Source organism: Cololabis saira, chromosome 12 (genome assembly GCF_033807715.1).
Source record: "Cololabis saira isolate AMF1-May2022 chromosome 12, fColSai1.1, whole genome shotgun sequence".
In the NCBI taxonomy this organism is placed as follows: Eukaryota; Metazoa; Chordata; class Actinopteri; order Beloniformes; family Belonidae; genus Cololabis; species Cololabis saira.
In genome coordinates this window covers 40,703,478-40,717,847 of record NC_084598.1, presented here as the reverse complement: position 1 = coordinate 40,717,847, position 14,370 = coordinate 40,703,478, and the positions used below count along the sequence as shown (strand labels likewise).

The following is a 14,370-nucleotide window of genomic DNA, read 5'->3' as shown; positions in this document are numbered from 1 at the left end:
CTGTCTCCATACGCATATATTATACATTTTGACTATTTAGGGCCCGAGCACCTTCAGTGCGAAGGCCCTATTGTATCTGTAGGAATTTTTCTTTCTTTTTTCTTTTTTCTTCTGACGAAAGGAGGGCCTTTTTGCCCCCCTAAACGTGCCCAAAAAGTCACCAAATTTTGCATGCAAGTCAGGCCTGGCGAAAAATTTGATATTTAATGGTTTACATTAATGGGCGTGGCAAAATGGCTCAACAGCGCCCCCTGGAAAACTTTGTGCCTCAAGCCCCACAATACGGTTTGACGTACATGCACAAAAATCGCTACACACCTGTATCAGTACACAACTTAAAGAAAAGTCTCTTGGCGACATGGCCGAAACCGAACAGGAAGTCAGCCATTTTGAATTAATCGTGTCACTTTGGCGCAATTTATGCCATTCCTTCGGCAGTTAATACGGCCCGAACCGTAACGTGCACCCAGGTGTGTTATACGTCAAAATGTGCGTCTACATCCTGCGACTATGCGCATTACTTTTCTCTTTCAAAAGCGTTACCATGGCGACGCTAGACGCCAAAAAGCGCGCCCACCCGTCATCTGGTTGGTTCAGACAGAAAAAACTTTGCGCCTCAAGCCCCATAATACGGTTTGACGTACATGAACGAAAATCGGTACACACCTGTATCATGTCGCAACTTAAAGAAAAGTCTCTTGGCGCCATGGCCGAAACCGAACAGGAAGTCGGCCATTTTGAACATTCTGAATTAATCGCGTAATTTTGGAGCAATATGAGCCATTCCTTCGAGAATTAATATGGCCCGAACCGTAACATGCACCCAGGTGTGTTATACATCAAAATGTGCGTCTCCATCCTGCGACTACGCGCATTACTTTTCTCTTTCAAAAGTGTTACCGTGGCGACGCTAGACGCCAACAAGCGCACCCCCCCTTCATCTGATTGGTCCATATTTGATAGTTCCCCAAAAGTCACCAAATTTTGCATGCAAGGCAGGCCTGGCGATAAATTTGATATTTCATGGTTTGTATTAATGGGCGTGGAAAAATGGCTCAACAGCGCCCCCCGGAAAACTTTGTGCCTCAAGCCCCACAATACGGTTTGACGTACATGCACGAAAATCGGTACACACCTGTATCATGTCGCAACTTAAAGAAAAGTCTCTTGGCGCCATGGCCAAAACCGAACAGGAAGTCGGCCATTTTGAATTAATTGTGTAATTTTGGTGCAATTTATGCCATTCTTTCGGCAATTAATACGGCCCGAACCGTAACGTGCACCCAGGTGTGTTATACATCAAAATGTGCGTCTTCATCTTGCGACTACGCGCATTACTTTTCTCTTTCAAAAGTGTTACCATGGCGAAGCTAGACGCCAAAAAGCGTGCCCCCCTTCATATGATTGGTCCATATTTGATAGTTCTCCAAAAGTCACCAAATTTTGCACGCAAGCCAGGCCTGGCGATAAATTTGATATTTCATGGTTTGCATTAATGGGCGTGGCCTAACGGCTCAACAGCGCCCCCTAGAATAATTTTCTCTGCCATAACTTTTGAAAGGTTTGACATAAATCGTCGTGGGTGGTGTCATGGGACTCGGTATTGAGTCCTTGACCATAATTGGTGAAAATTAGCCCCGCCCCTTCTTCGGATTGGTTGTCCCGATTTTCTGCTATAACTTTTGAATGGTTTGACATAGAGAGTCGTGGGTGGTGTCATTTCTGATATGCTTATGGGGGCGGTGGCCGTGAGTGCGAGGGCCCGTTCATCGCTGCTTGCAGCTTTAATTCAAATTATGCTTTGGAGAGTCATTATGGATTCAACCCTGCTCAACCCTGATTGGTCAGTTGTATTTGCACTACAAGAGTTTAAAGGATCCATTGAAAACGTTGCCATTTCTTGGAGATATCTCCGCATCATTCTATCCCAAAGCCGTGTTTAAAGTCCTGATTGTCCAGCAAGCCCCTTGTTCTGGTTTTCAGGAGGTTCCTCAACAGAACCTTTATTAAATCAACGGTTTTCCTTTCTCATCTTCCAGGTTGTCCATCGGCAGTGCTGGTGCTTCCTATGGACCTCCGGGTGGGAGAGCGGGGGATGCGCCCCGGCTCCGACACGGCGCTCCTCACCCCGCTGCACCCACCTTTACTCCTCACATCCTTCTCCCCGCAGCCCCACCCCTCCCTCTCCCAGCAGCAGCTGCACCAGCAGATCCGGGTAGGACAGCGGAAAACTGGCCTTTTGGCAATTAAGTAATAAAAAAAAAGAAGAAGGTGTAATCCTGCATATACAGGAATGTCTCAGAAAAATAGAATATTGTGATTTTCTGTAATGCAATTACAAAAACAAAAATGTCATACATTCTGGATTCATTACAAATCAACTGAAATATTGCAAGCCTTTTATTATTTTAATATTGCTGATCATGGCTTACAGCTTAAGAAAACTCAAATATCCTATCTCAAAAAATTTGAATATTCTGGGAATCTTAATCTTAAACTGTAAGCCATAATCAGCAATATTAAAATAATAAAAGCCTTGCAATATTTCAGTTGATTTGTAATGAATCCAGAATGTATGACATTTTTGTTTTTTTAATTGCATTACAGAAAATTAAGAACTTTATCACAATATTCTAATTTTCTGAGACAGTCCTGTACAGGAAATCAAAAATCAGAACCAACACCAAACTGAGATGCTACAGTGACAGAGATTGATGTTGGAGAGGGATTTGAAAATCAAGTAGAACCTTAACTTTATTTAAAAAAAACATTGAAAAGAAGGATGATTTCTCTATACCAAAGTAATGAGTGGTGATGCTTACTATGTTGATTTGGGTATTCATTTAATTTAATTTGATTATTCAAGGATGAAGGAAACATGTAGACTGCACCTTTTTTTTCTTTCTTATTTTTCGAGGAATCTTTGTTATCCCCATGGAGGCAATTTGTTTTACTGGCAGTCTTATCTCTTACTTATTGCTTTTATTTCATTACTTTAAATAATCCTTTTAAGGGTAGGCAATGAATAAGCTTTGCTTCAGCCTACACCTTTTTGGTCTAAATGTTATTTGCAGAGCTGGGTAGAGTAGCCAAAAATTGTACTCAAGTAAAAGTATTGTTACTTCAGAATAATATGACTCAAGTAGAAGTAAAAAGTAGTCATCCAAATAATTACTTGAGTAAAAGTAAAAAAGTACTTGGTAAAAAAACTACTCAAGTACTGAGTAACTGTTGAGTAACGTCTGATTTATTTTTTTAACACAACCATTCGAACAGACAAAAGTACAAAATAATCATCTTCAGGCAAATTAAATCCATAAAATAATAAATTAAAATAAAATTAATAAAAAATAGCTTAAATTAAAATAATATTAAAGTAAATTCAAGTACTTTAATAAATAAAAAATAAATTAAGCACAAGTAGCACAACATTTCAAGCCTTTGTACTTTTCTTTTTTAACCAGGCAGAACTAGAACAAACATGAACTCATAGAAACTCTGTGTGTGTTTGAGTCTGTGTAAATGTGACAAAACATGCAAAAACAAACATTTTTCCCAAAGAATCACTCAGTGATGTCATGAGATTGACGCGTACGTGGATAAAAGGGATAAAAGAAAAGTAACAGCTCAACGTAGCCTAATGTAGCGGAGTAAGAGGAACAGTTTCTCCTTCACAAATCAAGTAAAAGTAAAAAGTATAGTGATTCAAAACTACTCCTAAAAGTACAACATTTCCCAAAACTTACTCAAGTAAATGTAACAGAGTAAATGTAACTCGTTACTACCAGCTCTGGTTATTTGTATATTGGAAACTTTTTTGTAATGTTTTTCTTTGAACGGTGTATTCGTTTCCTTGTTTTTTTTGTGATGTCATGACCAAAACTAAACTAAACTAAACTATCTATGTGGCTGTAACGTCTAATGTGTCTCTAACAGTTTAACATGGAGCAGCGGCGGCGGGAGCAGGAGCACCACGAGAAGCAGCAGGAGCTGCAGCAGCTCAAACACAAAGACAAAAGTCAACAGAGTGAGTGGATTTGCATACACCGACTGAACTTCCACATACATGTCACTGCAAGTTCCCAGTCCCATGTAAACTTGCCAGACTTTAACTTTATATGATGTCTTTTAAAAATAATTACGGCCCAGAGTGCTGATCGCGGCCAGAGAGGAAAGTCCCTGTAAGGGATTTGTGGCTTCCAGCGGCAACGAACTGCGTCACTCCGCTTTTAAAGCTGTTTGCTTTCAAATGAGCACTAAATATAACCCAACAAGTAGGAGCCGCAACACTGAGGTTAAATATAGTTCTGGGTCTGTGCACATAAAGCCAGCCGGGTCAATATTGACTCGATCAGTCGTCACACCTGCAGCCAGCGCATGTGTGCACACATTTGAGCGCGCAGAAGAGGAGAAAAAAAAAAGGCTGTGACTTTACATGGCAGCACATACATGAAAGCATCGACACTCCCGGCCGTGTGGAGCGGTTTCCGCCGGCTTTGTGGTGTTTTACGACGCCAAACCAGGAAAATGCATAAAGGGAAATAATTAAAAAAAGGCAACTTGGATTTTTATTTAAAGGCTCAGTAGGGGGATGATTTGTTTTAGATGGACAGAATGCAAGGCAAGTTTATTTGTATAGCACGATTCAAAGTGCTTTACATCAACATTAAAAGCGGCAAGACACAATTAAAAAGTAAATAAATAAAATAAGAAAAGAGGTAACATAATAAAAAGCACAAGTTGTTAAAAAGTAAGGGCAGTAGAGTACAGTAGGTACATCTCATTCTTACAATGGCAAGAATTATGTTTCTATACGGTCAAAACGAACAAAGACCGGGTCAAATACAGTATAGGGATGGGCGGTATAGACTAAAATGTATCACGATAATTTCTGGCATTTATCCCGATAACGATAAAAATGACGATAAAAAAAATACCAATTCAACTCCACCTTTGTAAATATAAATCTATCTCACTCTCAGATGTTTGTTACACAAAAACGTCATCAACGGGAATTTATCTCTTTCTTTCTTTCTTTCTTTCTTTCTTTCTTTCTTTCTTTCTTTCTTTCTTTCTTTCTTTCTTTCTTTCTTTCTTTCTTTCTTTCTTTCTTTCTTTCTTTCTTTCTTTCTTTCTTTCTTTCTTTCTTTCTTTCTTTCTTCCTGCTCTCTCCTTCCTTCCTCCTTTCCTTGTTTTCTCCCTTCCTTCCTTCCTTCCTTCCTTCCTTCCTTCCTTCCTTCCTTCCTTCCTTCCTTCCTTCCTTCCTTCCTTCCTTCCTTCCTTCCTTCCTTCCTTCCTTCCTTCCTTCTTTTTTCCCCTTCCTTCCTTCTTTCCTCCTGATCTTTCCTTCCTTCCTTCCTTCCTTCCTTCCTTCCTTCCTTCCTTCCTTCCTTCCTTCCTTCCTTCCTTCCTTCCTTCCTTCCTTCCTTCCTTCCTTCCTTCCTTCCTTCCTTCCAAAAATCAGCTTTACATAAAAACATCATCAACGGGAATTTATAGTTTTTACCACGAGATACAAATTCTTATCATGAGGAATTTTTTTGACGGTTTATCGTGAAAGGTAAAATATCGCCCATTCCTAATACAGTATTACAAAAGTTATTAACAATTCGTACGGCGAATTGCATGTTGAAATTGAAATGCATTGATTTTAGCAGAATAAGGAGGATTTGTTTAAGCCAGAAGCAGATTTACTCTGTTTAAACGTGAGCGAGCGTGGAGTGATTTGACTGGAGGTGAAGAGATAAGGTCTCGGCTGAGCGTGGAGTGGTGATGAGCAGAGGAGTAGAGGAGCAGATGAGCAGCGTGCTCCGGTCTGGTTCCTCTGGGTTTGATTTCCAGGGAGCAGCTGCATCAAACACAGAGGAAACTGCCCTCTGGACATTGTTGGACACACATGCAACCAGGCAGAGCGACACGTCCAAGACGCCGTACGAGGAAGTAGGAACTCTGGCGAATGACTGTTGAGGTTTTTGCATCTAAAACTTGTGAATTTCAAGGAGTTATTAGCAATTCTGCAGCCAGCTTGGTCTGAATGGTGGCACTCGGATGTTCCTGTACGAGTCATCGCATAAGCCCCCACCGTGTCTCATTCTACTTCAGTGAAAATGGCTGAGCAAGCGGGTACCAGACCCACTTCATGCACTGCAAAAACTCAAAATCTTACCAGGAATATTTGTCTTATTTCTAATTAAAATGTCTCATTTTTAGTCAAAAAATCTCATTACACTTAAAACAAATAAGCAAGAAAAATAACTTGTTATTTGACAATTTTCACCTGTTTGAAGTAAATTTTCACTTGAAATAAGTAGAAAAATCTGCCAGTGGGACTAGATTTATCTTCTCATTGAAAGCAAAAAAATCTTGTTCCTCTGGCAGATTTTTCTACTTATCAACAGACAAAATCTACTTGAAACAGGTGAAAATTGTTGTTTTTTCCAGTGATGAGTCTTATTTTAAGTGTATTGAGATTTTTTTGACTAAAAATTAGACATTTTAACTAGAAATAAGACAAATATTCTTGTTAAGATTTTGAGTTTTTGCAGTGTGAGAGAGAGGCTTCGCAAAGGGAACGAGTGTTTGTGGAGGATGATTTTGCAGCCTTCCTGCCAATCAACCAGCCTTCTTGCTCGTTTCTGCGGCAGTTCCTGAGATCATACGTTTGATATGGGATCAGTGTTGCAGGCAAGCAGATAGAGAAGGGTCTTGGATGGTCAGAAGAACGAGAGAGAAGGTTGTGTGAGTCCAAAAAGTCTGTGTTTGAAGCAGCTGCAGCCAAAAACTACCCGATGCTGCAAGAAGTCAAGAAAGGGTTTACATCAGCATTAAAAATAAACTTAATCCAAGTCTGATTGGTGTTGAATTTGTGTTTTATTTAGGTGGAAACAGTCCCGAAGGTATAAAACTGAGCTTATTTTGCAGCACTTGTCAGCTATGCAAGTGTGTGTTCATGCCTCCTGCAGTTTTTGAGCATCAGACGAGCGTTCAGGTTGGAAACTTTTCCAGTTATCACCTGCGTCAACTTTAACTGAACATTAGATTCTGCTTCTTAAGCGTGCAACAATTTCAAGGAGGCGAAGGAAAACACAAAATCAGATCAAACAAACTTTTGCTGATTTTCCGACCATGCATTCGGTAGGGATGGGAGGTATGGACTAAAAAATTTATCACCATAATTTCTGGCATTTATCCCGATAACAATAAAAATGACACCAATTCAACTCTACCTTTTTAACTATAAATCTATCACCACATTCAGTCTTTGGAGCCCCCAAATCACTGCTCTAAAATAATATTAATGCTACTAAACTACACCAATTAAATTGAATTAATAAATACCAATTAAATGAGTTACACCTGTACTGCAAAACTGGGATGACTCAGATCCGCCATGTTTGTTACACAAACACGTATCAACGGGAATTTATCCTTCTTTCTTTCTTTCTTTCTTTCTTTCTTTCTTTCTTTCTTTCTTTCTTTCTTTCTTTCTTTCTTTCTTTCTTTCTTTCTTTCTTTCTTTCTTTCTTTCTTTCTTTCTTTCTTTCTTTCTTTCTTTCTTTCTTTCTTTCTTTCTTTCTTTCTTTCTTTCTTTCTTTCTTTCTCGATTTAACACAGAACCATAAATCAGCTTTACACAAAAACATCAACGGGAATTTATCGTTTTTACCGCGAGATGACAAATTCTTACCGTGTAGAATTTTTTTGACGGTAAATCGTGAACGGTAAAATATGGCCCATTCCTAGCATTGGGTCTGAACAGATCAGAACGTCCGGGTTCTGCACGCTGCTCCTGGGACGGGCTCGTCCCTGCAGATCCACACCTAACTGTTGTTGACGGGATGATGTTTCTCACTGCTGCGTGTCCATGATTGACAGGCGCGGTGGCGAGTTCCCTGGTGAAGCAGAAACTTCAGGAGGTGATTCTCAAGAAGCAGAAACAGGCGGCGCTGGAAAGAACCAACTCCAACTCGCTGTCGGGACACCCCGTGGCGTACAGGTGACGTCTGCACGAGCAGAACACGTTCAGCAACAACCAGTACTGGAGTTGTAAAAATAAATCAGGGGGGATGGTGGATTTTATCATATGGGGACAGATCATTTGTGCTGATTACAAATAATATAATATATTACAAATAATAGCACTGACCAAAACACCTGCAGAAATACTGCAGGAATGACATAGCAGCAGTTAAATGCAGCCTTCTGTAAGCTTTAAATATCCACTGGGCTTACATCAAATACATCAAAACACAACAATAAAAAACACTTTTCTGAACTTATCAATATGACTCTGTCCTTCACAAGAATATTTGTCCTATTTCTAGTTAAAATGTCTCATTTTAGTAAAAAATTCTCCTTACACTTAAAAAAAGAATCATTACCAGAAAAATAACTTGTTATTTGACAATTTTCAAGTAAATTTTCACTTAAAATAAGTAGAAAAATCTGCCAGTGGGGCAAGATTTATCTTCTCATTACTTTTTTTTTTTTTTTTTTTTTATTTACTTTTATTTTTTTTTTATTTTTTTTTTTTTTTTATTTTTTTTTTTTTTTTATTTTTTTTCTTAGTTTTTTTTTTTTTTTTTCTTTTTCTTTTTTTTTTTATTTTTTCTTTTTTTTTTTTTTTCTTTTTTTCTTTTATTTTTTTTTTTTCTTAGAGAGATCCAAATAACAAGTTATTTTTCTGGTAATGATTCTTTTTTAAGTGTAAGGAGATTTTTACTAAAATGAGACATTTTAACTAGAAATAGGACAAATATTCTTGTGAAGGACAGAGGCATATTGATAAGTTCTAGTTAAAATGTCTCATTTTAGTAAAAAAAATCTCTTTACACTTAAAAAAAGACTCATCACTGGAAAAAACAACAATTTTCACCTGTTTCAAGTAGATTTTCACTTGAAATAAGTAGAAAAATCTGCCAGTGGAACAAGATTTTTTTGCTTGTAATGAGAAGATAAATCTTGTCCCACTGGCAGATTTTCCTACTTATTTCAAGTGAAAATTTACTTGAAACAGGTGAAAATTGTCAAATAAGTTATTTTTCTGGTGATGACTCTAAATGTTGAAATAGCAGTAAAACCACATTCATTGATGAAATGACATAAGGGATGGAAAGGGGGGATGGCAGTTTTACAGGGGGGATGATTTGGACCGTTTTTATTTCAGGGGGGATGCCATCCCCCCTCATCCCCCTCAACTCCAGTACTGACGACAACACATTCAGGTGGAGGTTATAATTTGGCCTCACGGTTTGATCTGATCGTTTGGTTCCCAGAAAGCTGGGCCCGGACCCGAGTGCACCGTCCCAGGCTCTGGTCTCGTCTCCGCCGCTGGCTCAATCCGACGGCCCGGAGGGAACGCCGCTGCGCAGAGCAGGTACGACTAACACCGCTCAGACCCTGAAGCTGCAAACAACTCATTTACGTGCTCTGGAAAATACCCAGAGGAGCTGAAAACGGCGGCTGGAAGTTCACTTCCTCTGAAACCTGTTTTCATTTTATTAGTTTGACACTGAATCATTCACACAAATATGTCGTATCTAGTGCTTTAGTTTCTAAACTCAAGACTGGGTCCCTAAATGCAGACGTAGTGGAACGTCACAATAGTCACATCAGTCTTTTTAACTTTTTAATCCTTTATGACCTCCTGTACCGTAGAACAAGTCCGCCTGAGCATATTTTTACATTTCTGCATGCTATACTGCCATTTTATGGAGTATTTTTATTTGTTATGCATCAAAACAACTCATATAAGCCAATCTTAGATAATCTGTATGTTACAAGTCCATACTAACGAAATAAATTGCTAAAAAGTGCAAATAAGTACCAAAAAAATGTAAATCTTAATAATTTTACACATATTTTTCTAAATACAGAAATCCCACAACTAGATCCCTAAAAATTGTCAATGTAAAAAAGTAACACAAAAGCCTTTCAAACCTCAGGAAATTTATCTGGAATGAATTCATTCTTTCATTTTTGAGATATATCATTTTATATATCGCGTTTAGATATCGCATCTTCATCCGGCGCTGAAATCAGCTCCAAAACTTTGCTCACGGTAAACCGTTATGTGTGTGTGTGGGCTTGTATAGTGAGTGTGTAGTGTGTGTGTGTGTGTTTGTATAGTGAGTGTGTAGTGTGTGTGTGTGTTTGTATAGTGAGTGTGTAGTGTGTGTGTGTGTTTGTATAGTGAGTGTGTAGTGTGTGTACGGTGTGTGTAGGTTGTCACTGAGTAATCTTTCGTGAAAATCTAAATAAAAAGCACGAACAAGAGTGCAAATTCAAGCCGACTAGTTTCCCGGGGGAATGACGTCACTTCCAAGTGGCGTGAAAAAATCCAACCTGACGACACGCTGACAACGTGATGATGTTCGTGTCAACGTAGGACGAGCTGTGAACACGTACCGGATCTATAAATAACCCGTGATGCCGATTATAAAGATTTCCGTGTGGGAAAAATCACATAATAATCCAGTAATATTGCGCAAAAGATTTAATGGATTAAAACTCTGGGACACTAAATGCAGGATATGTAAGAGAAACTCTTCCTGTTTAACCTGCAGAAAGAATTATTGCTCTGTTTTTATTTGGTTGTATTGGTACATACATTTGGAAAATCAATATGCAAACGCGAGCGCCGGCGCTCCAGCCGGTCATAAAGGGTTAAAGAAATGCATTGAAATTACAGGATGATCGATTTTCCCGCCTTTCTTCAAACCCGTGTTTGTTGTTTGTGATCCAAATTCCCTCACTTGCACGTTCTTTTCACTGAAAAGGTGGAACAGTGGTCCGCCAGAACCTGTAACCGGGTTCACAACCTCAGGATGACAGTCTCAAGTAAAAGTACTGTTACTTCAGAATAATGTGACTCAAGTAGAAGTAAAAAGTAGTCATCCAAATAATTACTTGAGTAAAAGTAAAAAAGTACTTGGTGAAAAAACTACTCAAGTACTGAGTAACTGTTGAGTAACGTCTGATTTATTTTTTTAACACAACCATTCAAACAGACAAAAATACAAAATAATCATCTTCAGGTGAATTAAAATCAATAAAATAATAAAATAAATTAAAATTAATAAAAAAAATAGCTTAAATTAAAATAATCTTAAAGTAAATTCAAGTACTTTAATAAATAATAAAATAAATAAAATAAAAACAGAATAAAAAAATAAATTAAGCACAAGTAGCACAAAATTTCAAGCCTTTAAACTTTTCTTTTTTAACCAGGCAGAACTAGAACAAACATGAACTCATAGAAACTCTGTGTGTGTTTGAGTCTGTGTAAATGTGACAAAACATGCAAAAACAAACATTTTTCCCAAAGAATCACTCAGTGATGTCATGAGATTGATGCGTACGCGGATAAAAGGGATAAAAGAAAAGTAACAGCTCAACGTAGCCTAATGTAGCGGAGTAAGAGGAACAGTTTCTTCTTCACAAATCTACTCAAGTAAAAGTAAAACGTATAGAGATTCAAAACTACTCCTAAAAGTACAACATTTCCCAAAACTTACTCAAGTAAACGTAACGGAGTAAATGTAACTCGTTAATACCCACCTCTTTCCTCACATTTCTGATTTTCATTTCATTCTTCAGCGTCGGAGCCGAACCTGAAGGTGAAACACAAGCTGAAAAAGCACCTGAACACCCGCAAGAGTCCGCTCACCCGCAAGGAGAGCGCCCCGCCCACCATCAAGCACAGAGCGCCGGACGCCCTGGGTGAGTTCTGGCCCCGGTGTCGGTGCTTTTTTTTCCCACCTGCTTTTTTTTACCGGCTCCCCGTACGTGATGACGTTCCGTCGTGTGATTGTTCATTAATATTACCTTATATATCATATTGTGTGGGAGTTTGGGGCTCGACGTATAAGACAACAGTAAATGTTATAGTGCTATTACAAAAACGAGCCATACGTATTATTAATAGGGTAGGATATTATGAACATACAAATCCATTATTTATAAAATCCCATATTATGAAATTTTATGATTTGGTTTATTATAAAATAATGCAAATAATGTATAAAGTTAGATTAAAGTTACTCCCTGTCTGTGTACAACGTTTTTTCTCAGTATATGAGTCAAATTATAATTTGCGTTTTGTTTGTACATTTGTAACACAAAAAGCTAGAAAAGAGACTAAAAGGAGATGTATATCTGTTGTGGGAGTTAAATTCTGGAATGAAGCTAATATAGATTTAAAAAATTTTGAAAAAATGCACACTTCCGGGGAAAATATTGCAGCCCGATACAATCTGGTACCCACACCGGCTCTGGCCCCGGCTCTGGCCCCGGCTCCGGCCCCGGCCCCGGCCCCGGCTCTGGGCCGGCGTTTATCCCCGATGTGACGACGCTGTGATCTAACCCCTGTGTCCTGCTCTCCCCCCAGACTCGTCCCCCAGCAGCAGCAGCACGCCGGCCTCCGGCTGCAGCTCTCCCAACGACAGCCTCCCCAGCGAGAACGGACTGCTCCCGTCCGCCGGCCACGGCCTCTCGCACGAGGTTGGGGAGGCAGCACTCGCTCACGCTCACAAAAACCTCCACATGAACAGAACGCTGGTAAAATTTGAATTAAATTTTTGTTAACGGATAGCCCCTTGAGGTGAATCGTCTCGTTTTCGAGGGGGTCCAACAGAAAACGTACAACACAGTACAAAACAGTCACATACAACATACATACACTGCAAAAAGTCAAAATCTGAACAAGAATATTTGTCTTATTTCTAGTTAAAATGTCTCATTTTAGTCAAAAAAATCTCATTACACTTAAAACAAGACTCATCACTAGAAAAAAAACAACAATTTTTACCTGTTTCAAGTAGATTTAAAATAAGTAGAAAAATCTGCCAGTGGAACAAGATTTTTTTGCTTGTAATAAGAAGATAAATCTTGTCCCACTGGCAGATTTTTCTACTTATTTCAAGTGAAAATTCACTTGAAACAGGTGAAAATTGTCAAATAACAAGTTATTTTTTCTGGTAATGACTCTTGTTTTAAATGTAATGAGATTTTTTGACTAAAAATGTGACATTTTAACTATAAATAACTTATTTCTAGTTAAAATGTCTAATTTTTAGTCAAAAAATCTCATTACACTTAAAACAAGATTCATCCCTAGAAAAAAAAAAACAATTTTCACCTGTTCAAGTAGATTTTCACTTAAAATAAGTAGAAAAATCTGGAACAAGATTTTTTTACTTGTTTTACTAGAAGATAAATCTTGTCCCACTGGCAGATTTTTCTACTTATTTCAAGTGAAAATGTACTTGAAACAGGTGAAAATTGTCAAAAAACAAGTTATTTTTCTGGTAATGACTCTTGTTTTAAGTGTAATGAGATTTTTTTACAAAAAATTAGACATTTTAACTAGAAATAAGACAAATATTCCTGGTAAGATTTTGAGTTTTTGCAGTGTAGATACATTATGTATATATATATATATGTATATATATGTATATATATATATATATATATATATATATATATATATATATATATATATATATATATATATATATATATATATATATATATATATATATATATATATATATATATATATATATTCAAAAAAAGAATGACACAAATGAGAAGGCAACACCACTAGAGACAACTACATGATTTATTGAGATTGGAAAATAGTGAGTTTTTAAAGAGATGTAATGAATTAAGTGCTCTTATATTGATGGGTAGGTTGTTCCAATCTGATGGGACTTAAAAGCACGTCTGCCAATTTCTTTAAACGTCAGATGAACGAATAGGAAGGGTTGCTGAGTGTGTCTGAGAGAATATGAGGATATGGAATCAAATATTGTTTTCAGTAAGATGGATAACTAAAGTGGATACATTTTACACGTCTTCTTGAGCTGATTAAACCAGTTTACTGATTGATACGTGGAGCAGTGGTGAGTTCTGTACGGCCACCTTAACACAAATCTACAGAGACTGTTGTAAATGACATTAAGGGGTTGAAAATGTGATTAATAAGTGTTCTGGTAGACAACATCAGCATAATCTAAAATGGGTAATAACAATTATAAATAAATAAAGTAAACTATTCACGGTGATGAGAGGCCGTGATTGGGGAGAGGAGCTGCTCTGTAAACATTGACACTGAGTAAATGACATGTTTAAGGCAGCGACACGAGAGCCGCGGCGGCGTCAGCTGCTGATGTGTAATTCATTTAATCAGGGCGAGTGGGACGCACCTGCCGCCCGTGTCCATAATAATCCTGTTGTTATGTGTTGTTTCCAGGCCCAGAAGCTGCTGCTCAGAGACGGAACGCTGGCCAACTTCACCATCCAGAGCCCGTCCACCCTCCCCACCATCACGCTGGGCCTGCCGGCCAACGCCCGGGTAAACGCCCGGGT

At 38.2% G+C, this 14,370-nt stretch overlaps 1 protein-coding gene across 6 annotated transcripts in view; it reads left to right on the top strand.

The window, feature by feature from the left end:
- The window catches only part of hdac7a (histone deacetylase 7a), a 134,377-nt gene that overhangs the window by 75,419 nt on the left and 44,588 nt on the right, over positions 1–14,370 (top strand). For 3 of the 6 annotated variants that reach the window (XR_009783862.1, XM_061736809.1, XM_061736810.1), the window contains exons 4-10: positions 2,040–2,215; positions 3,937–4,027; positions 7,876–7,996; positions 9,276–9,376; positions 11,599–11,721; positions 12,389–12,558; positions 14,255–14,368. Coding sequence is in view for 5 of the 6 variants with exons in the window: in XM_061736809.1 (XP_061592793.1) it covers positions 2,069–2,215; positions 3,937–4,027; positions 7,876–7,996; positions 9,276–9,376; positions 11,599–11,721; positions 12,389–12,558; positions 14,255–14,368 (867 nt within the window). In the remaining variant the exon portion in view is untranslated. The remainder of the gene's footprint in view (positions 1–2,039; positions 2,216–3,936; positions 4,028–7,875; positions 7,997–9,275; positions 9,377–11,598; positions 11,722–12,388; positions 12,559–14,254; positions 14,369–14,370) is intronic. The other 3 variants (XM_061736814.1, XM_061736813.1, XM_061736812.1) reach the window with 3 other exon arrangements.